The sequence below is a fragment of the Rana temporaria genome, chromosome 1 (assembly GCF_905171775.1).
Source record: "Rana temporaria chromosome 1, aRanTem1.1, whole genome shotgun sequence".
Taxonomy (NCBI): domain Eukaryota; kingdom Metazoa; phylum Chordata; class Amphibia; order Anura; family Ranidae; genus Rana; species Rana temporaria.
In genome coordinates, this window is record NC_053489.1 from 128,079,395 (window position 1) to 128,101,212 (window position 21,818).

Consider the following 21,818-nt stretch of genomic DNA (forward strand, 5'->3'; position numbering starts at 1 on the left):
TATGTATTTACTCATGTACAGTGTGTATATGATCCTACGATATGTATGGAACATTGGAGGGACAAGAGAGCTTCATGTTTTATTAGAACTAATTTACTGGAGACGATAACCATAAACCTGTTCTATTCTTGCTTTTTGTCATAAAGTAAAAACACTCATCTTGTCATGAACTGAAAAAAAATAAATAAAAAAAAAGTCTGGGACTGCTAGTCTGACAGTCGGTCACAGACCTCAACTGCTGCTGGCGTTTGATTCCCGCCGTCGGGTGATAAGCAAGCTGCTCGGAGTCACGCGGGGTTTGATGGCACCCAGCCCCCACAGAACGCGGACTTGACTCGGTCTGAGGGGACACGCATGACACAGCCGATGGTCGGACTTGCACCCGCTAGTGACTGGCTGCGATGCCAACGCTTTCAGTGGCAGAGCCAAAGGGCAGGGGAACAGGGGAAACAGGAAGTGAGCCGTACGGACGGTGACTAAGTCCGGCTCTGGAGGTGGGTCATTATCGGCCATTTTTCCAGCATGTCCCCATAAACACCATTTTCGGACGATATATATTGGCCACCGATATATCGGTGCATCCCTAGATACAGTATTTATTTAACGAGACCCCCGTCACCCACCTCACTCACTAGGTTACCTCATCGCACCTGGGACTTACCCATGGGTGGGTGGGTTTTATTCCATCAGGTATTTTACTCATCATTGTGGTCATTGCCCACAAGATTTAGTACCGATCAGCATCACCACAGACCATGGCTGTTCTTACAACTGGGGTTGGGGTACCATTGCTATTGGCAATAATGACCGATCCAGATGAAGCCCTTCCCTACCCCAACAGGGGTGTTAAGCATAATCCAGGAAACCAGGAACTAAAAGAGATCTTCAGAGAGTCATCTGTAGGCAAATCCACCATCTAATGATACGATCTAAAAACAGAGGCTTAGTTGAGCTGGGAGGGGTTATGCCTGGCTGGGGATTTGTCTTTTTTGCCCAGTGTCCATTCACCTGAAGGTGGAAGCACAGCCAAATAGCCATGAATATGAAGTCCTGTGTACCCTGTAATGTACCATTTAGAAAAAAGAAAAAAAGGGGGGGGGGGATTGGGCTCAAAGAATCTGAGGTTCCTTGGCCCACCCACAAAACCCAAACGGTTAATATACACCGCAGTCAGAAAAATCATGAAGTGACAACATATACAGGGTTAAGATACCAAATATCCAATAATTTACAAAACAAGAAGTATTTTGGTGTGTGTGTGTGCGCGCTCGTATTTGTGTGCAGAACAGAAGACTGTTAAATAGCCACGGTAGTTACATCTTATTGCATGAATTAACAGCTCCAACATGAGCCTACAGATCAAATTACCTGCTTCTTTTGTCCTATTCGATGAGCTCTGGCTTGAGCCTGCAAGTCATTCTGCGGATTCCAGTCTGAATCAAAAATGACAACTGTATCAGCCGAAGCCAAGTTTATGCCCAGGCCACCAGCTCTGGTAGAGAGGAGGAAGCAAAAGTCCTATCAAGTGAAAAGAGATTGTGGTTAGACATATTAATGGTTTGTCTATTTACCATATGGACGCCTTAGTGCATAAAGCTGAAATCCAGGCAAATAACTAACCAAAGATTTAATACATAAACAGAACTGTATAACATGTGAAAGAAATTACATTTCAGGACAAGATACAGAAATACACAGCCCAGTCAGGTTGACGCCAAGTTTTTTTGTTATAGTGATGCCCTCTCTCCAACTCTCCCCACCTTTAAGGAGGACCATAAAAGAGAAGAAGCAGCAGACTGATGAAGTCATCTCTCTGCTCACTCCTCCTATTAGCATGCTCTTTTTCAGCACAATTGCAAGTGCACATATGACTAGCTACCAGTGCCGTTCCTTCCTCTCCCCATCTTGGCTCTGCAGTACAGAGGAGGCAGAGATCAAAATATAGGCACTTACACTAGTTAATGAACCAAACATTTAGGTCTTGGTCACCCTTTGAGTTATGTGCATTTAGGAGTACACAAAAACATGCATGTCATAAAAATGCATTAAAGCCAATGAAAATGCTCTCATCTATGCACACTGGTAAATATGAGGGATTTATTATGTTCATTTTCATTCGCTGCCATTCCCAAAAGAATAATGAATATAGGAGCAAAGAACGCATGTTAAAAATTGCAAAAAAAAAAAAAAAAAGCAGACATGAATAGATGCGAGCCTGGCCTTAGGGCCAACTCACACAGGCATAGAGGTCCACACAACGTGCTTTTGTATGCACAGGACTGAGAAATGTTATATGTAGCTGCCATCTGAAGGCTATTAAAATCAATAATGGGATCGGATGTGCGATTTTTCCTGCACTTTGAGAGTTTTTTTTCCCCGTACAGGGACAGCTGCACAGCCCTGAAATCAGTCCATTTGTGTCCAGTGCTATGGCTCGCGTTCCTGAATGGATGCAAGTGCCTGGATGGATGGGAAAATCTGTACAGTTCCTGCATTTGTCAGCTTGCGATTTGATTTTTTAAATAGGCTGCTGGTGGCACATGATATCTGCAACTCCCAGGTGCATGAAAACACAACCTCTGCACCTGTGTAAAAGAGCCCTTAATGATTACAATGGTATACATTACAGCGGTATACAATTAATCAATTAGGTGGCCGCATTAGGTTTATTTTTTAGGCTCCCTTTCCTTTATTTTCACTTGGTGATCTAGTTAGCGAGTGAGTGTGTGAGTGTGTGAGTGTGTGAGTGTGTGAGTGTGTGAGTGTGTGAGTGTGTGAGTGTGAGAGTGTGTGAGTGTGAGAGTGAGTGAGTGAGTGAGTGAGTGAGTGAGTGAGTGAGTGAGTGAGTGAGTGAGTGAGTGTGTGTGTGTGTGTGTGTGTGTGTGTGTGTGTGTGTGTGTGTGTGTGTGTGTGTGTGTGTGTGTGTGTGTGTGTGTGTGTGTGTGTGTGTATATATATATATATATATATATATATATATATATATATATATATATATATATATATATATATATATATATATATATATATATATATATATATATATATATATATACACACACACACACATATATACATACATACATATATACCTACACACACTCTGGTATATATTTAAAAAAACAAACAAAAAAAAAAAACCACACACACAGGTTTCTTGCAGATGTAGCCATTAGAGAGATGAGACACCTTTGTAAGCACCCATGTTTTAAATGATCAGCTTTTATGTAAAATCATTATTCCAGGAAAAAAGAAAACTGTTGCTGTAACTGCTTATAAAGTGTTAGCTGTAGTTTGGCTTCAATTTACTTTGTGTATCCAAATCTGCTAGTGCATCCAACACTCCCCTCCCCCCCAGACCGATGAAGCTGCTGCTGTCCAAAGTAGTCTGTTGTGCTCCTTCACCCAGAGTGGGGGGCACACCAATACAGGAAGTATGTTACTGGCCAGATCATAGTGAAAATTGAGAGAAAAAAAGTACAACCAAACAAATGCAGCCACTACATCTACAGTATCTCACAAAAGTGAGTACACCCTCAAATTTTTGGTAAAAATTGTATTATATCTTTTCATGTGACAACAATGAAAAAATTACACTTTGCTACAATGTAAAGTAGCGAGTGAACAGCTTGTATAACACTGTAAATTTGATGTCTTTAAAATAACTCACACAGTACAACAAAAGTGAGTGCACCCCTAAGTGAAAATTTCCAAATTGGGTCCAATGTGTTAATATTTTGTGTGACCACCATTATTTTCCAGCACTGCCTTAACCCTCTTGGGCATGGAGTTCATCAGAGCTTCACAGGTTGCCACTGGAGTCCTCTTCCACTCCTCCATGACAACATCACGGGGCTGGTGGATGTTAGAGACCTTGCACTCCTCCACCTTCCGTTTGAGGATGTCCCACAGATGCTCAATAGGGTTTAGGTCTGGAGACATGCTTGGCCAGTCCATCACCTTAACCCTCATCTTCTTTAGCAAGGCAGTGGTCGTCTTGGAGGGGTGTTTGGGGTCGTTATGTTGACATACCGCCCTTCGGCCCAGTATCCGAACGGAGGGGGATCATGCTCCGATTAGGCATGTCACAGTACATGTTGGCATTCATGGTCCCCTTAATGAACTGTAGCTCCCCAGTGTCGGCAGCACTCATGCAGCCCCAGACCATGACACTCCCACCTCCATGCTTGACTGTGGGCAAGACACACTCGTCTTTGTACTCCTCATCTGGTTGCCGCCACACGTGTGACACGATCTGAACCAAAACAGTTTATCTTGGTCTTATCAGACCACAGGACATGGTTCCAGTAATCCATGTCTTTAGTCTGCTTGGCTTCAAACTGTTTGCAAGCTTTCTTGTGCATCATCTTTAGGAGAGACTTCCTTCAGGGACGATAGCCATGCAGACCAATCTGATGAAGTGTGCAGCATATTGTCTAGGCACTGACAGGCTGACCCCCCACCCCTTCAACCTCTGCAGCAATGCTGGCAGCACTTGTACGTCCATTTCCCAAAAGACAACCTCTGGATATGACTGAGCACGTGCACCCCACTTCTTTGGTCAACCATGAAAGTTGCCTGTTCTGAGCAGAACTTGACCTGTTAAACCGCTATATGGTCTTGGCCATCGTGCTGCAGCTCAGTTTCAGGGTCTTGGCAATCTTCTTATAGCCTAGGTCATCATCATGTAGAGCAACTTTTTTTTTCAAATCCTTTAGAGAGTTCTTTGCCATGTTGAACTTGCAGTGATCAGTAAGAGCGAGAGCTATGACACCAAATTTAACACACCTGCTCCCCATTCACACCTGAGACCTTGTAACACCAACGAGTCACATGACACCGGGGAGGGGACAGTGGCCAATTTGGACATTTTCATTTAGGGGTGCACTCACTTTTGTTGCCAGACATTAATGGCTGTGCGTTGAGTTATTTTGAGGGAACAGCAAATTTGCACTGTTATACACAGTGCAGTGTAGCAAAATGTAATTTCTACAGTGTTGTCACATGAAAAGATATAAAATATTTACAAAATGTGAGGGGTGTACTCACTTTTGTGAGATACTGTAATAGTCGGTAAGCTGCAATATATTACAAGTTTGGTTTTGAGTTTAATACCGCTTTAGGACTGCAAAGCAGCATTGGTTTGTGTCAAATCCCTTTAGAGTTCAGCTTTCTTAACAATAGATAAATTGATAATCCACATCAAATTAAATATTTATAGATAGAAAAAGTAGTAGGATGCTTATAATTAGGGTTGTCCCGATACCACTTTTTTTAGGACAAGTACCGATACTTTTTTTCAAGTACTCGCCGATACCGAATACCGATACTTTTTTTTAAATGTGTCCCCATATGCAGCCATGTCCCCCCCATATGCAGCCATGCCCCCCCCCCATATGCAGCCATGTCCCCCCCCCCCATATCCAGCCATGTGACCCCCCATATGCAGCCAAGTCCCCCATTTGAAGCCAAGTCCCCCATTTGAAGCCATGTCCCCCATATGCAGCCATGTGCCCCTTACCTGCATGCTGCCGCGCCGCCGCTTGGTTAATACGGACGGGGAACATTACAGCTTTCATTTGAATAGCTGTAGTGATTTGTGCTGCGTATAGACACTCCCCCTTGCTCGGGATTGGACAGTTCACCCGAGCAAGGGGGAGTGTCTATACGCGGCGCGGCGGGAAACACTACAGCTATTCAAATGAAAGCTGTAATGTTCCCCGCCCGTATTAACCAGGCGGCGGCAGCAGGGATGCGGCGTACCGGCGGTGGTATCGGGGGTATTTGCGGGAGTACAAGTACTTCCGCAAATACTCGGAATCGGTCCCGATACCGATACTAGTATCGTATCGGGACAACCCTGCTTATAATCACAGCAAAATCTATTTCTCAGTCCGAGACATAGCTAGATGATAATTCAGAAACCGAGAATATATAAGGGTAGGGAGCTGTCCCTCAATGGATTTAATTAGTAGTACAAAGAAATTGGACATCTTCAGAATCATAATCCTTGGGTTATGCTGGCACTTGGAGAAAGTATGAACAGAAGACCAAGTGCCGGCTTTGCAGACCCACAAAATGGATGTCCAATGCTGTAGAAACACTGACAGATCTGGTGGAGTGGGCATTGATACTGGATGCTTCTCATCACCCACCAACGTAGTAGAGACATTTACATAGGGGCATAACACACTAGGTGTGATTAACTATACATGGTGCTTTATGGTCTGCTTGTCAAGCTCAGTGTTGAACGCAGGATCCAGTACCTGAAGCAAACATTACAGGACAACCCTGCTGATGCGGGGCCTGGGTAAAGCATAGAACCCACTGGCTAACCTCCTGTACTGTAGGATTAAGATAGAAGTTTTCCACATTGATACATTTTGTAGGATGTACATTCAAAAACCAGACGACTGTGGGAAGAGCAGACCTTTTGACTAAATCCTCTGACTGCTAGGAATCATTTAGGAAAGAAAGTGTGTGTGAAATTCTTGCTTTGTAGCTAAAATTATTAAAAGGATGAGGAAACACCTTGGCGGCAAGCTCGAGACCAAGAGAGCCAAGGCCAGATACTGGGCTAGGAGAAGAACAGTGACATGCTCCCAATTTATGGGCGGAATGTACTGCCTTGATTAGAAAGGATAGTTTTTTCCTTCTGTCTGGGTCAAGCAACCACTGCCTGAAATTTAGCAGACTGAATTTTTTCTAGGTAAATGGAGGGACTCAATCCGAAGAGTCCTCCAGTGGATCTCTGCCAGAAAGATATTATTGGGTATCTCTGCTTTGTTCTGGCATATGGAAGAAAATGTTTCTGCTGTAAAATAAGAAAAAGGAGTGTCCAAGGAAGAAAAAGGAGGGGTGTCCGAAAACCCATCAACAGCAAAGACCGGCATCTATACAAAATGTAGAAGGCGAAAGCCTTTCTAGCCACAAGCTCGACCATGCATAATAAATTAGGTCGCATATAGGTTAGTTGCCCACAGTCAAGGGGATACCGCCTTTCCCACTTATTATCAGACATATTGGAAATCATTAAAAGTGGTACCTTTATTAAACATAGTCAATTGCTCTCCAGAAAAACTAGGAAGTACCAGGAGGAATGCAGTTTATGGAAAGTGACTATGATCATTGCAGGCAGAAAGCTAGGCACACCAGGGCTATGAATGATGCTCCATCACAGTCTCCTTGTAACAAGGCTATCTGAAATGCTGTGTAAAATATTGCTTTACTGGAGCTTAAGCAGAGAAATAATCCACACAGAGGCGTTTGTAAGCACACGCATGTGTATGCTTCTTTCTCACAGCGCTGCGTCATCAAGCCGAAGGAAAAGATAGTGGCAGGAAATTCAAAATGGTGGTTTGGGCATACGCAAGGCCCAAACTGCTAAAGACAAGACAGAAGTATACAATTCCTATGTCAGCCTCAACACAGAATAGAAAAGGAGAAAGAATTCCAAAATCAAGTGCAGATAAAAGGAAGAGGCCTTAATCCTTAACAGAACTCAGTCAGATACAGCCTAATCCATGAAGTCAGACATACACAGCCTCAGTTAAATAACAGGAAAAAACACTCAACAGCCTATAACCTGCTAGCTACTCATACCAACTAAAACACAGGTGGGCTGTCGCTACCAAATTCATAACCATAGCAGAGAGAACATCAGTATACTTAATGTATGGGGAAAACCTGCACTCGTTGGCTAAACTGGAGCAATTTAAAGGAATTCCAATATTCAGCTTGAATCTACTAGTAGCCATAGATAGATTTTTCTACTATCAAGGTTAAATAAGTACACAAAAGGAAGCTGCAGGCATCATTCAGATATCACCGCACAAAGTCGAGGACGTCATATGACGTCCTCCAGGGGACAAGTGGTTAAATATGAGATCTGTGGTCAAAAAGACCTCAGATCTCATATTTGGACTAAAATGCAAAAAAAAAAAAAAAAATTACAAGAAAATATGCCTTTAAGAAGCAAGGGCGGATGTGATGTTTTGACGTCACTTTCGCCCTGCTATGGAGACGGATGGGGGCCATCTTCCCCTTCACTCGTTTCCCAGCCAAGCACGCCACAATCGCCTCTGCCGGTGCGGTGATCTCGCGGCGAATCCGCCGTGGAGATCACCGTTCTGGTTAACAGGACCGCTCACAGGAAAGATGGATATCTCGGTTGTGGCATCTTTAAAATGCCGACGTATATATACGTGAGAGGGTCCTTAAGTGGTTAACTATCCTTACTAATAACATGGAAAAGTAAAATTCAACAAAAGAGTGCCCTTTACAAAACACTATTTGCAAAAAGTAATTTACTGTGTACATAGACATTACCTCTGAGCCTTCAGCATTAAAATGATCAAGTGCTTGCCTTCTTATTTCTCCTTTGATGGACCCATCCAACCTCTAGAAGAGAAATATTTTAAGAAACTGATTAAAAATTACTTGACATGTGCATTTGACTTTTTATCACAGAAGTACTCAATAACTACTAACCTGAAACGGAAACAGTCGAGACTTTAAATATTCTGCAAGGATGTCCAGCATCCGCACCATTTGAGAAAAGATCAAGACTCGATTACCACGCTCACGTAAACGTATTAACAATTTGTCCAACAGAATAAGTTTCCCACTGCTCCGAATTAAGTGCTTTACAGGATAAAGGGCAACAAAACAGAAATCACATTAAACACAAGCAAGAATTGTCATCCCTCGCACAGAATAAACTAGAGGTAGCATTCTGCTGGCAAATGGAGCCCAAAGAGCACTGGTAGACTATATGACTACAAATTTAACTTTTCCACTACTTAGAAGTACTAAATAACTGCATTGTTCTGCATACTGCAAAATTAATTTTTTGGAATTCATTGAAAGGCACATGAATTCAGACTGTTTATTTTACTGTCACCTGCAGAAAAAAAAAAAACTGTGGCCAGCATAGTCCAACACATCGTACTCTCAGGGTGACTTAATTCTGTAAATAATCTATTTCAAGAGCGTGATCAGAGACAGAGGGGTGGGTCTTTCAATGAAAAAAAAAACAAAAAAATTAAATTTACCCGTAAAATGTCATATCCTGGATTACAGTACAAGACACCTGCAGAATACTTCTACATCATGAGTTATTATATGCATTCACATTCAGGTTATCAGACACTGGAAAAGCTTTGGAGGACATGACCCTTGGGCAACCAGCCCTATTATCCCTACTCTGAAACCAATATAGAATAGGAGATGCCTAGGAGTAACAAAAGTGACTCTTCTTGACTTTTGTGGAGGGACAAACGTTTCTTCTGCTGAGGCAGATGGGTACTCTAGCCCCCCGCTGACATCCTTGAAAAGGGTGTCGAGGGCAGCTCTGAAGAGATTATGTTCTTCAAAGGGCATGCACAGTATGTGCTTTTTGCATGCCGGTTCTGCAACCCACAAAACTTTAGCCAGAGTCTTCTTTAGGTTCACTGGCAGGAGAATCCTATGGGATATAAGACTGGCAACCGCCAACAACCCATCTTAGTTACGGCTGCCAGTGATAAGCTGAGGGGGGAAAAAAAATTCTCTTTATTGCCTTAGTCCAGCAAGCTAGAGTTTGGCAGGTTAGCATCACGGTCAGAACAGGTTGCAATGCAGGGTCTGCAAGAAAGAAAAAAATAAATAAAAAAATGTTATCGAAACGGGCCTCAAATTCGTTAGTTGATGATGTCTTTAAACAGGCACAGGACTGAAAGCACTTTAGGTGGGATAAAAACCTTGTTCGGGTTCTTCCAGTGTCTGTAAAAGAGAAGTGGAAACAGGTGCACCGAAACGAAAAAATCTTGGTGGAAAGAGAAATTTTTAATGAGACTAGGCTAAAACTGCACTGGTATAAGAATACTCATCCTTGAGTATTAAAAGGATGCAAGCCATTTTAAAAAGTCAAGCTGATCCATAAGTGGGGAGGGGGGGGCATGTAAATCCTCAGGACTTGAAAGTCAACATCAGATAGAGTATCAGAGGCCACCAGCCGATTTAATAATGATTTTGGGAGGAAGGTGGTGTGGAACACACACTTATGACATCTGTTGTCAGAGTCAGTAATTTTGCCAAAAACTCTTGCATGACTGCTGCAAAATCCTTCTGGCTACTATAGAAGGGAGGAGGGGGCCACACCCAACAGAGCTAAAGAAGACTCAGAAGAAGGTATAGACTCAAGCAGAGAGCAACACTGCAGGCTGTCAAGGTCAAGTCCTTCAGGGGGTGCAAAGCATTGGTGGATCATGGGCTGGAGACATCTGGATAGTGTGATGTGTCTGGGATCCGGTGCACTGCCATGAAATGTGTTTTGCCATGAAATGTGATGGTCCGCCTCCATCACATCCCATTGGCTCACTCATGTCATGTGACATATACACACGTCATCAGTCTCAGCTAGGCTATTATAGGGAGAGGATCTCCTCTCCCTGTGATAGCTTGAGTTATATATGTGGATGAGGGCTGAAGTGTCGCCCCTTCACCTCTTCTGCGCCTGCTCCTTCCATAGAACTGAGAGTGATACCCGTGTAACCAAAAGATAATATAAAAGTCGTATTGGAGAGTATGGGGGATTTCCAGGGTGCAGAATCCAAGAATCAAAGCACGTAGCTGCTATATAGTGTTAGGAAGGAGAAGGCAGTGTGATATGCACAGCTCTGTGAGGAGCAGCCTGTGTTGCAGTGAGTGCATTGCTCGTGTAACAATGTATAGAAACAATGATCTCTCACACACATCTAGAGGCTGCCTCTCCCCTCCTCCTGCTCTCAGGCTGTGTGGCCAGCAGCACACACACACACCATGGGCAGCCTGTATAATGGAGCAGCCTGTATAATGGAGCAGCCTCCCATCTGCCTGCCCCCCTCTCCTCTCTCTTAGCCCTTTGATAAGCTGCACGGGGGCTGACCTCCCTGGGTGCGCGAGTAAGCTACATTTACTACTACAGCTCCGTGCAGCTATTACAGGGGGAGGAGATCCTCTCCCTATGATAGCCAATAGCCTAGCTGAGACTGATGACGTGTCTATATGTCACATGACATGAGTGAGCCAATGGGATGTGATGGAGGCGGACCATCACATTTCATGGCAAATCGCATTTCATGGCAATGCACCGGCATGTTGCACCAAAAGGCAGAGGCAACATAGCTCAAAATTCCCAGGCTTTGAATACACATGAGGTAATGGTAGCAAGAGATGTTTAGGCAGACAAAGGTGACAAGGTCACTCTAGGTGGGCAGCATAGGCAAACAGAGGATAAATCCACCAGTCACTTGCAGCCAGAAGCAGGACGGTAATAGGTTCTTCAACGCTGAATCGTAAGTGTCAACACTCCACTTAGTGGCCCTAGTAACAAGGCAATATTCCAGTGCTCAGTTTACACAGTCTTTTAGAGATAAATTCACACCTGGGGGTATGCCAAAGCTCTGAGCCCAGAAGGAACTCTGCGCACTACAATCAGTTCTTGAAAGCACAGAGTCCAGTAACAAAAGTCACATCCCAGGCTAGCCGAAAATCTCCAAGTACAGTGGCATCCAGGTACAGCCTCCAAATCAGAGGAAACACTAAGCCATGTATTTGTGAGGAGACTGGTTAAAGCAGCTTGTAGATGAATCTTGTTTGGAGGAAAAAAAATAGGATTTTTGTACTCACTGTAAAATCCATTTCTCTGAGTTCATGGACGGACACAGCAGCCTTTGACCTTAGGGTTGTATCCGCTTCCTTCAGGAGAGTTTAGGCAGAAACAAAGCACTTTAAGTGTTAAAACACTTACCTCAGTGCAGCTCCTCCCAGGGGGCGTGGTTCCCCGGGTATAACCCACAACCTGCTCTAGCAGCTTCAGTTCGTAACAAGCAGTACAAACAAAAGGAGGGGTGGGTGCCGTGTCCGTCAATGAACTCAGAGAAATGGATTTTACGGTGAGTACAAAAATCCTATTTTCTCTTCCGTTCATGGACGGACACAGCAGCCTTTGACCTTGGGGACGTCCCCAAGCAGTGTAAAAAAAAAATTTGAGGGGTGAGAAAGCAACACAGAAAATCAGGTTACACCCCAAACAAAACAGAGGAACTCCAATCTTAGACAGCCGCCTGTAACACCTTGCGGCCGAAGGAGGCATCAGAAAATGCACTCACATCCACCTTGTAAAAGTTTGAAAAAGTGTGGACCGACGACCAGGTCGCTGCCTTACACACCTGTAACACAGAGGCTTGATACCGGAAAGCCCAAGAGGCACCGATCGCCCTGGTCCAATGCGCCGTAACCCGAAAGGGAGGCGCCCGCCCCTTTAGGTCATAGGCCTGAAGCACAACCTGTCGCATCCACCTAGAAATGGTGGCCGACGAGACTGTCAGACCTATTCTGGGACCAGCCACCGACACGAACAGTGAGTCCCACTTCCGGAACGGAGCCGTAGCAGAGAAGTACACTCGTAGGGCCTGAACCTCATCCAGAGAATGTAAAGTGGCCTCCGTCTGGTTTTTCGGCTGAGGACATAAGGATGAAAGAACAATGTCCTCATTAATGTGGAAAACCGAAACCACTTTTGGGAGAAAAGACGGCTGCGGCCGCAGCACCACCTTATCCTTATGGATGACCAAATAGGGAGCCTTGCAAGACAAGGCCGCCAGTTCAGAAACTCGTCCGATAGAGGTAATTGCTACCAGAACAACCACCTTTTGTGACAGAGTCAACAAAGGGATCCTCCGGATGTCCCCAAAGGGAGCATCCTGAAGCACCGAAAGGACTAAATTCAAGTCCCATGGGGGTAGTGGATGGCGCACCGGAGGAGCCACATGTCGGACCCCCTGTACAAACGTACGCACCAAGGAGTGCGCTGCCAAGGGTCGCTGAAAGTAAACGGCCAGAGCCGAAATCCGACTCTCGACCGTACTCAAGGCGAGAGCCTGATCCACTCCCCGCTGTAAAAAACAGCAGAATCCTAGACACCACGTATGAACGAGGGTGCCACTTCATCCTACGTGAGGTAGACTTCCGTGCACGCAGCATGGTAGAGACCACCGAGCCTAACAGGCCTTGGTCCTTCAGTACCTGGCTCTCAACAGCCATGCCGGTAAAGTCAGCGACTGCAAAGCAGGGTGGAAGATCGGACCATGTCCGCGTACCAGGAGCGGCGCGGCCAATCTGGTGCGATCAGGATTGTTGGAATCCCTTCGGCTTCCACTCTGCGCAGGAGGCAAGGAAGAAGCTTCAGAGGAGGGAAGGCGTAAATCAGTCGATAGTGACCCCAAGGAGTCACCAACGCGACTGACGCATCCGCCCACGGGTCCTTCGATCTGGTCACGAACCGTGGCACCTTCCGGTTGAGACGGGACGCTAGAAGGTCCACGTCTGGAGCGCCCCACTTTAGGCACAGCCCCCGAAACACTTCCGGGTGAAGTGACCACTCTCCTGGGTCCACTGATTGGCGACTTAAGTAGTCGGCTTGCCAATTCTGAACACCCAGAATGTACACGGCCTATAGAGCCAGAACGGACCCTTCGGCCCAATGAAGGATGTGCGCCACTTCCAGCGCTGTAGCCGAGCTTCGTGTGCCTCCCAGATGATTGACGTACGCCACAGCCGTGGCGTTCTCGGACTGGATCCTGACCCGTCAGCCCTGCAGCTCCAGGGACCACCCGGCAAGGCACAGCTTGAGTGCTCAGAGCTCCAGAACATAGATCGGCAGACGAGACTCCTGAGTCCAGCGCCCCTGGGTTGACTGGGTGCCCCAAACGCCCCCCAGCCGGAGAGGCTGGCATCCGTCGCGACCACTGTCCAGTGACGTGGCAGAAATGACTTCCTGGCCCGAAGCACCGGAGACGTCAGCCACCACACCAGGGAAGACTTGACCAGTTGACTCAACTGAATCCAGAGAAGACGGGAGCCCGTCCCAACGTGACAGAATCTCCTTCTGTAGTTCCCTGGAGTGGAATTGGGCATAAGGAACTGCCTCGAAAGAGGCCACCATCAGACCCAGAACCCTCATACAGAATCGAAGAGACAACCACTTCTGGGTCAACAACTGCTGCACCGCAGATTGCAGAGTCTGAAGTTTCTCTGTTGGGAGAAAGACTCTCGCCTCCGCGGAATCCAGGACTAGCCCTAGGTAGTCCAGACGCAGAGACGGAACCAACACTGACTTCTGGATATTCAGAAGCCAGCCGAACTCTTGGAGAGTCTGACACGTGACAGACATGTCCTCTTCCAATTCTGAGCCTGAGGAAGCTCTCAGGAGAAGGTCGTCCAGATATCCCACAATATCGATCCCTCGCTTTCTCAGCAGGGCCAGCAACGGGGCGAGCACCGAGGTGAAAACCCGCGGTGCTGAGGCCAGGACGACCGGGAGGGCCACAAATTGAAAGTGGTCCTCCCGGATCGCAAAGCGCAGAATCTCTGGTGCTTTGTGTATACGGGAACATGCAGGTATGCGTCCATGATATCGAAGAATGCCATGAAATCCCCCTGATGGAGCGCTGCTATTACCGAGCGAAACGACTCCATCCTGAATCTTTTCACTTTGCAAAAGCAATTGAAGGCCTAAAGGTCCAGGATTGGACGGACCCCTCCTTTTTGGGGGCTACAAACAGATTGGAGTAAAACCCCTGAAACCGTTCCATCGAGGGAACTGGCACAATCACTCCCCTGACCAGAAAACCCTGGACAGCCCCTGACAGAGCCTGCCGGCGAACCGGAGGAAACTGGAGGTTGGAAGGAAAGAATCTGTTTGGTGGACAAGAGAGAAACTATCTTGTACCCCAAGGAAACTACTTCGCAAACCCAACGGTTGGAGAAGAGAGACCTCCACCGAGCCGCAAATTCGCAAAAAACGGCCCCCCACCCGAGACCCGGGCGGGGGCAGACCTCAATGCGGAAGCAGGTTCGTCCGCAGGCTTGCGGAACCTGGGGCGCTTCTGCCCTGCAGCGGGCGCCTTGGCACCTTGCAAACTTTTTCCCTGCTGCATAGGGCGCACGGAAAAAAACGCTTTGGGGTAGTAAAAGAGGGCCCTTGCCCTTCCCAGACTGTGGGAGCAGTGTGCTCTTACCACCTGTGGCATCCTAAATGATGCCATCCAGGGATGCCCCAAAAGACCGTAACCCTTAAAGGGAAATCCACCAAGGCAGTTTTTGAAGACTGGTCCGCAGACCAGCATATCAGCCACACAAGGCGGCGCAGTTCCACCGCATAGGTGGAAGCCCTGGAAAGCAAGAGCGTAACCAGGACCGACTCACAGACAAATATCAGACATGTCCTTACAGGTGTCGGAAGCACCCTGTGCCTCCAGTTCCTGCAGCAAAAAGCTTTGCCCGTACAGTCAAGAGTCCATGACACCAGAGCCCCGGACAAAACCGGTCTCACAGCCGAACCCACTAACGCAAGGATGGAGCCTCCATTCTCCCATCCGCGGGTCCGCAAAGGCAGGAGCCCCATCCACAGGCCAATGTGTTGCTTTACTCAACCTGGACACAGGAGGGTCCACGGACGGAGGAGAGACCCACTTTTACTAAAAAGGTCCTCCACAAAGGTATAACGGGTCGCAAAGGCAAAAACTGTCTGCGACGTATCCCATTCCTTGTACAACTGTCCAAAAAAGGAACACAAGGAAACACATTTTCAGTGTGTGGTGGTTTGCGGGACCCAAAAGGGACTGGCACACCAGGTGCCCCCGCCACATCCTCAAGTACTGAGCATCACGCCCGCAGAAAAAATAGCTCCAACAATTCCCATCAGCAACCGACCCTGAAGCAGAGTTGCTCTCACTGTCCGCGTGGGTTAAGCCCGCATCATCTGACAATACAGATACCATGCCAGAGATATCCCCAAAAGCAGGCCAGGGAGGGGGGCGCTAAAATACCCCCCATCCGGCCACCAGTCGCTTCAAACCTGGCGAGAAAAACGCCACCGACATTGCCTCAGCAGATGCGGCAGGGGAAGGGGCAGCAAGGGTTAACTCAGGCAGCTGGGGAAGAAGTACCCGACCAGGCTCCATAATGCCCCACCGCTGAGTCACCCAAATTGCAAAGCAGAAAACACCCACGGTCACCTCCCGGCCGTTACCAGAGTATGGGGGCCCCCAGGGAAACTCACCACCCCACCCGGTGCAGCGCAAGCTGAGAGAAGCCTGAGGTGTGCTGAGAACCTGGCTGCGCCTGTCCCCGCAGGAGGATTCGCGGTCTTTTTGCAGCGCTGGAACGGCCGCACGAGGCCAAACGAAATCCAAGATGGCCACTGTATGGGGAAAAAAAAATGCCATAGGACCACAGGAAAATGGCCACCGAGCCATAGAAAGACTACGGAAAAATGGCGGCGCATTTAACAAGCACCAAAAGTGACACAGCACCACAGTGCAGCCATATTAAGCGCAGCACACAAAGGCCCAGCAGTGAACACACACCCGGTGTAATAAAGAGACCCCTGAAACCCCCCCCCCCCCCCCACTCACAGCCGCTACCCAAATGGGAGAGGAATAAGGGCGAGAGGAAAGCAGGGCAAACCCTCAGTCGACCTCCCAGGGGAAATTTCCAGCCATACCACCATACCTGAGCAAGGGGCCACTACTTACCCATCCTGCGACCACCGGCTGGAGGTATTCCCAGACAGAATCAACGTCCGCATAAACGGCATGGCTGTCGGCCAGACACACTGTGACAAAGCCATAAAGGGATTTTTAATACAGCTTACCTGTAAAATCCTTTTCTTGGAGTACATCACGGGACACAGAGCGGCATATTCATTACTATGTGGGTTATATGGAGTACCTTCAGGTGATGGACACTGGCAATCTCAAACAGGAAGTGCCCCTCCCTATATAACCCCCTCCCATAGGAGGAGTACCTCAGTTTTGTAGCAAGCAGTATGCCTCCCAAAATGGTCCCCATAAGAGGGGTGGGAGCTCTGTGTCCCGTGATGTACTCCAAGAAAAGGATTTTACAGGTAAGCTGTATTAAAAATCCCTTTTTCTTTCTCGTACATCACGGGACACAGAGCGGCATATTCATTACTATGTGGGATGTCCCAAAGCAATGCTTACAATGAGGGGAGGGAGAACATCTTCCCAAGACAAAAGGATTTAATTTAGAGATACACTCAAATCATAATAAATCCAACTTAGTTGAGAAAAATAATTTTTAAATTTAACTCAAAAGGGAGCCCCAGGAATCCGAGGGTCTCAAACTGCAGCCTGCAGCACTGCCTGCCCAAAGGCTGCATCAGTATTCCTTCTTACGTCCAACTGGTAGAATTTTGTAAACGTGTGGACAGAAGACCAGGTTGCCGCCTTGCAAACTTGAGCCATAGAGATCTGGTGGTGTGCTGCCCAGGAGGCACCCATGGCCCTAGTAGAATGAGCCTTTAATGATAACGGAGGAGGCAACCCTTTCAAGCCGTAGGCCTGAGTGATTAACCGTTTTATCCATCTCGAGATGGTGGATTTTGCAGCTGCCTGCCCCTTCTTGGGCCCCTCCGGTAAAATGAACAACACATCTGTTTTCCGGATCTTCTCTGTAGCTTTAAGATAGGCCTTCATGGCCCTGACAATATCCAAGGTATGCAGCAACCCTTCCTTTCTGGAAGTAGGCTTAGGAAAGAAGGATGGCAATACCAAATCCTGGTTTAGATGAAAACTGGATATAACCTTTGGTAGGAAGGAAGGATGAGGGCGGAGAACGACCTTGTCCTTATGTAAAATAAGATATGGTTCCTTACAGGATAAGGCTGCCAGTTCCGATACTCTTCTGGCGGAAACCATGGCGACCAAAAATACTAACTTCCTTGTCAGTAACACCAAAGGAATTTCAGCCAACGGCTCAAAAGGTTGTTTCTGTAAACTTGACAGAACAAGATTTAAATCCCACGGACAAAGCGGGGATTTAACTGGAGGATTAATACGCAAGACCCCTTGAATGAAGGTCTTAACTAGCGAGTGGGTGGCCAGCGGCCGCTGAAACCATACTGACAAAGCTGAAATCTGTCCCTTGATTGTGCTTAATGCCAGTCCTTTATCCACTCCTAGCTGGAGAAAACGTAATACTCTATCGATGGTAAACTTGCGAGAAAGCCATCGCTTGGACTCACACCAGCCTACATAGGCCTTCCAGACCCTGTAATAAATCACCCTAGAGACCGGTTTCCTGGCTCTGATTAGGGTAGAGATTACTTTCTGAGACAGACCTCTACCCCTGAGAATCAGGGATTCAGCTTCCAGGCCGTCAAATTTAGATGCCGTAAGGCAGGGTGGAGGATCGGACCTTGCGATAGCAGGTCTGGCCGTAGAGGAAGAGTCCAAGGGTCTCCCACTACCATCTTCAGGATTAGTGAATACCATGCCCTTCTGGGCCATGCTGGAGCTACCAGGATGACTGGTATGTGCTCCACCCTGATCCTGCGCAGCAGGCGGGGTAGTAACTGGAGCGGGGGAAATGCATAAAGAAGTTTGAACTGATGCCAAGGGCAAACTAACGCATCGGTTCCGCAGGCTCTGGGATCCCTTGTGCGGGACATGAACCTGTCTAGCTTCTTGTTTAGTCTCGATGCCATGATATCCACGTCCGGCACTCCCCATCTCTGGCAGAGTGTCTGAAAGACTTGTGGATGCAGAGACCACTCCCCCGGCAACAGAGTCTGGCGACTTAAGAAGTCCGCCTGTAGGTTGTCCACTCCGGGAATGAATATAGCCGATATGCAGGGCACATGGGCTTCTGCCCACAAGAAAATCAAGCTCACTTCTCTCTGAGCGGCTTGACTCTTGGTTCCCCCTTGGTGATTTATGTATGCCACCGCCGTGACATTGTCCGATTGTATTCTCACCGGGAACCCCTGCAGTTTGGACGTCCAAGCCCTGAGGGCTAGTCGAGCAGCTCTGAGCTCCAAGATATTGATGGGCAACTGCTTCTCTGCCGCTGCCCAAGTGCCCTGGCGAGTGCAACCATCCAAAATTGCTCCCCAGCCGATCAGGCTGGCGTCTGTGGTTACTATCTTCCAGGTCACAGGACTGAACGTCTTTCCCTTCAGGAGATTCTGAGGGTTTAACCACCAAGATAGACTTTGCCGGACTCTTGGTGAGAGTGGCAAAGGAATCTCCAAGGCCTGAGGCCTCTTGCTCCATGCTGACAGGATGGCTGCCTGCAGGATGCGAGTGTGGCTCTGAGCGTACGGTACCGCCTCGAATGTGGCCACCATCTTGCCTAGTAGCCGCATACATAGGCGAACAGTTGGCTTTCTCTTGCTCAGAACTATTTGTATTAGCTCTTTGATGGCCTTGACCTTTAATAGAGGTAGGAACACCTTCTGTTGTTCTGTATCCAATCTCATGCCGAGATATTCCAGCTGCCTTGTGGGCCGAAATGCTGACTTGTCTCGATTTAGGACCCAGCCGAACCTCTCGAGGTACTGAACCGTGAGGGCGACTGCTCGTTCCAGGCCAGGAAACGAGTGGTCTACGACCAAGAGGTCGTCCAGGTAAGCCAGGACCGTGACCCCTTGGGTCCTTAGATTGGCTAGGACCTTCGTGAATACCCGGGGGGCCGTAGCCAACCCGAAGGGGAGCGCCACAAATTGGAAATGACGCTGAGCCACCGAGAAGCGTAGAAATACCTGATGTGGCTGAAAAATTGGCACATGAAGGTAAGCATCCTTTATGTCTATGGACGCCATGAAGTCGTCCTTCTGGAGCACGGCGACAGCTGACCGAATAGTTTCCATCCGGAATGAGCGAACCTTTAGGTACGCATTTACTCCCTTTAAGTCCAAAATTGGCCTGACATCGCTGTTGGGCTTTGGGATGATAAACAGGTTGGAGTAGAACCCCAAGCCCTGTTCCTGGACCGGTACTTCTACTATCACCTTCTGGCACAGCAGATGATTCAATGCCGCCATCAACGCGGCTCCCTTCACCGGGTCGCCTGGTACTCTTGACTCCTGGTAATGAGGAGGAGGGAATTCTGAAAATTCTAGTTTGTAGCCCGTGGCCACGGAAGACCGTACCCAGCAGTCGGGAATGCTGGACTCCCAAACTTCTGCAAAGAGACGTAGCCTTCCCCCCACCATCGTGGGTGGGGGCGCCCCTTCATAAGGCCGACTTGGGGGCTGGCTTCGCAGGCTTGCGGTACCACTGCTTCTTGCCCCCAGTGGCTTGGCCTTGTGGCTTATTGTTAAAGCCTGATCTTGCAGGAGGCCGTCGATACTGTCTGGTATTAGAGGGCCCCTGTCCCGGGGAGGGCTGGCGCTTAAACGCGGGCCCTCGGGCTTTCTTCTTGACTGGCAAGAGAGTGCTTTTGCCGCTTGATATAGTCTGAATATATCTATCCAGATCTTCTCCGAAGAGTCGTCCTCCATGGAAGGGAAACCGTACCAGGAGCTTTTTGCATGGGGGCTCAGCCTCCCAACTCTTCAACCACAAGAGCCTTCTCATATGGATTAGAAATAAGGATAAACGTGATGCCTGCTGGATGGAGTCCTTGATAGCATCCACCGTAAAGCGTATAGCCCTCGGTATATCCGAAAATTCCTCTGCCTGCTGGGCAGGGATAAGTTTAAGCATTTGCTTAGTCTTATCTGATAATGCTTGGGTAATTCCAATAGCAGCCACAGCGGGCTGAACTATCGCCCCTGCTGAAGTAAAGGAGGCCCCTGGTCCAAAGCGTCAAGTCTATCCAATTCCCCTAGGGAAAGGATGTCTGTGTCTGAGGGTTCTTGCTCGGGTGACGGAGACCTAGTACGCTTTCTACCCGATATAGCCTTAGCTATCCTTTTTGCCATTCTTTTCTCTAGTTCACCTAAAGAAACAGCAAGAACTCTCTCAGTGACAAAGCCGGGGTTGGACTGACCTGGATCAGCCCCAGCACCAGATTCCCCAGGTCCCATCAAGGCGTGCCCTGATATGTCCTGTGGGGAGAGCAGCGGCATAGCCGTGTCCGAGCTCTCGGATTTTGCGGGGGAATCCCCACCCTTTGTACCCTCTGACCCAGAAGGCATGGTACAATACCGAGGCACACCTGCTATCACCCAGCCACAGACGTAGCTAAGGGGATCTGTCGGTTTGGGAGCGATAGAGACTAACGCCCAAACTGATAAGGGAGATCAGCAGTTCTTTCCCTTCTTCTTTCTTTTTTTTTTTGAAGAGGAAAAGAAACCACTCTGTCTCCCACTAAGTATTGCCAATAGCCATCTGCTGAAAAAAAGGAAAAGAAAACCTATCTGTAGGTTTGACAGTCCTTAGAAAAACTGCAATTCTTCCTTTCGCCACCGGGTGTCCTCGGCGTGCTCCGCTCTGTGTCCTCCTCTCCTCTAGCTCAGGATGACACTGAGCTCTTGGCAGCTAATGGAAGGACCTCCCCTTCCTTTATTTGTGATTCGCCACCCACAGGGACGCGCCCCCACCACGGAAACGGCGCGAAAATCGTTTATATCTCGGGCACGCGCGCCCGTCGGCGGGGGCCATCACACATGGAGGAGGACGGAGCAGCGCAGGCACCCAGGCAGGTAAGCCCTTTAGGTAGGTCACAGACCTCCTTTTAGCATGGGAAAAAGACTCCCCTCTTTCAGAGATCCCACACCTAGCGCCAGCAGCCCAGCTAAGCAACACTTACCAGGGAGGTCACATATTACTGGGGAAAAAAGATTGAATCATCCTGTCTCTGTCATAGACATAGTGATTCCTTGCCAATGCATAGCATACCCAGGCCTGTCCCCCTGTGCACCCCCTGTAGGGAACCTGCTAAGAACCAAGTTCCGCAAGCTCCCCCAATACTTACCTGCTCCATGCCGCAGGACTTTTGCACAGCAAGAGGTCCAATCTTCCCCCATCTCCGTGGGTGGCGTCTAG

General features: G+C 48.0%; 1 protein-coding gene across 4 annotated transcripts in view; it reads right to left on the reverse strand.

Annotated features, from left to right (window-relative positions):
- Positions 1-21,818, reverse strand: part of CHD1 (chromodomain helicase DNA binding protein 1) — a 127,940-nt gene that overhangs the window by 42,004 nt on the left and 64,118 nt on the right. For all 4 annotated transcript variants that reach the window (XR_005747856.1, XM_040342737.1, XM_040342747.1 and 1 more), the window contains 3 exons: positions 8,491-8,643; positions 8,329-8,400; positions 1,369-1,518 (listed from right to left, as the gene is read on the reverse strand). Coding sequence is in view for 3 of the 4 variants with exons in the window: in XM_040342737.1 (XP_040198671.1) it covers positions 1,369-1,518; positions 8,329-8,400; positions 8,491-8,643 (375 nt within the window). In the remaining variant the exon portion in view is untranslated. The remainder of the gene's footprint in view (positions 1-1,368; positions 1,519-8,328; positions 8,401-8,490; positions 8,644-21,818) is intronic.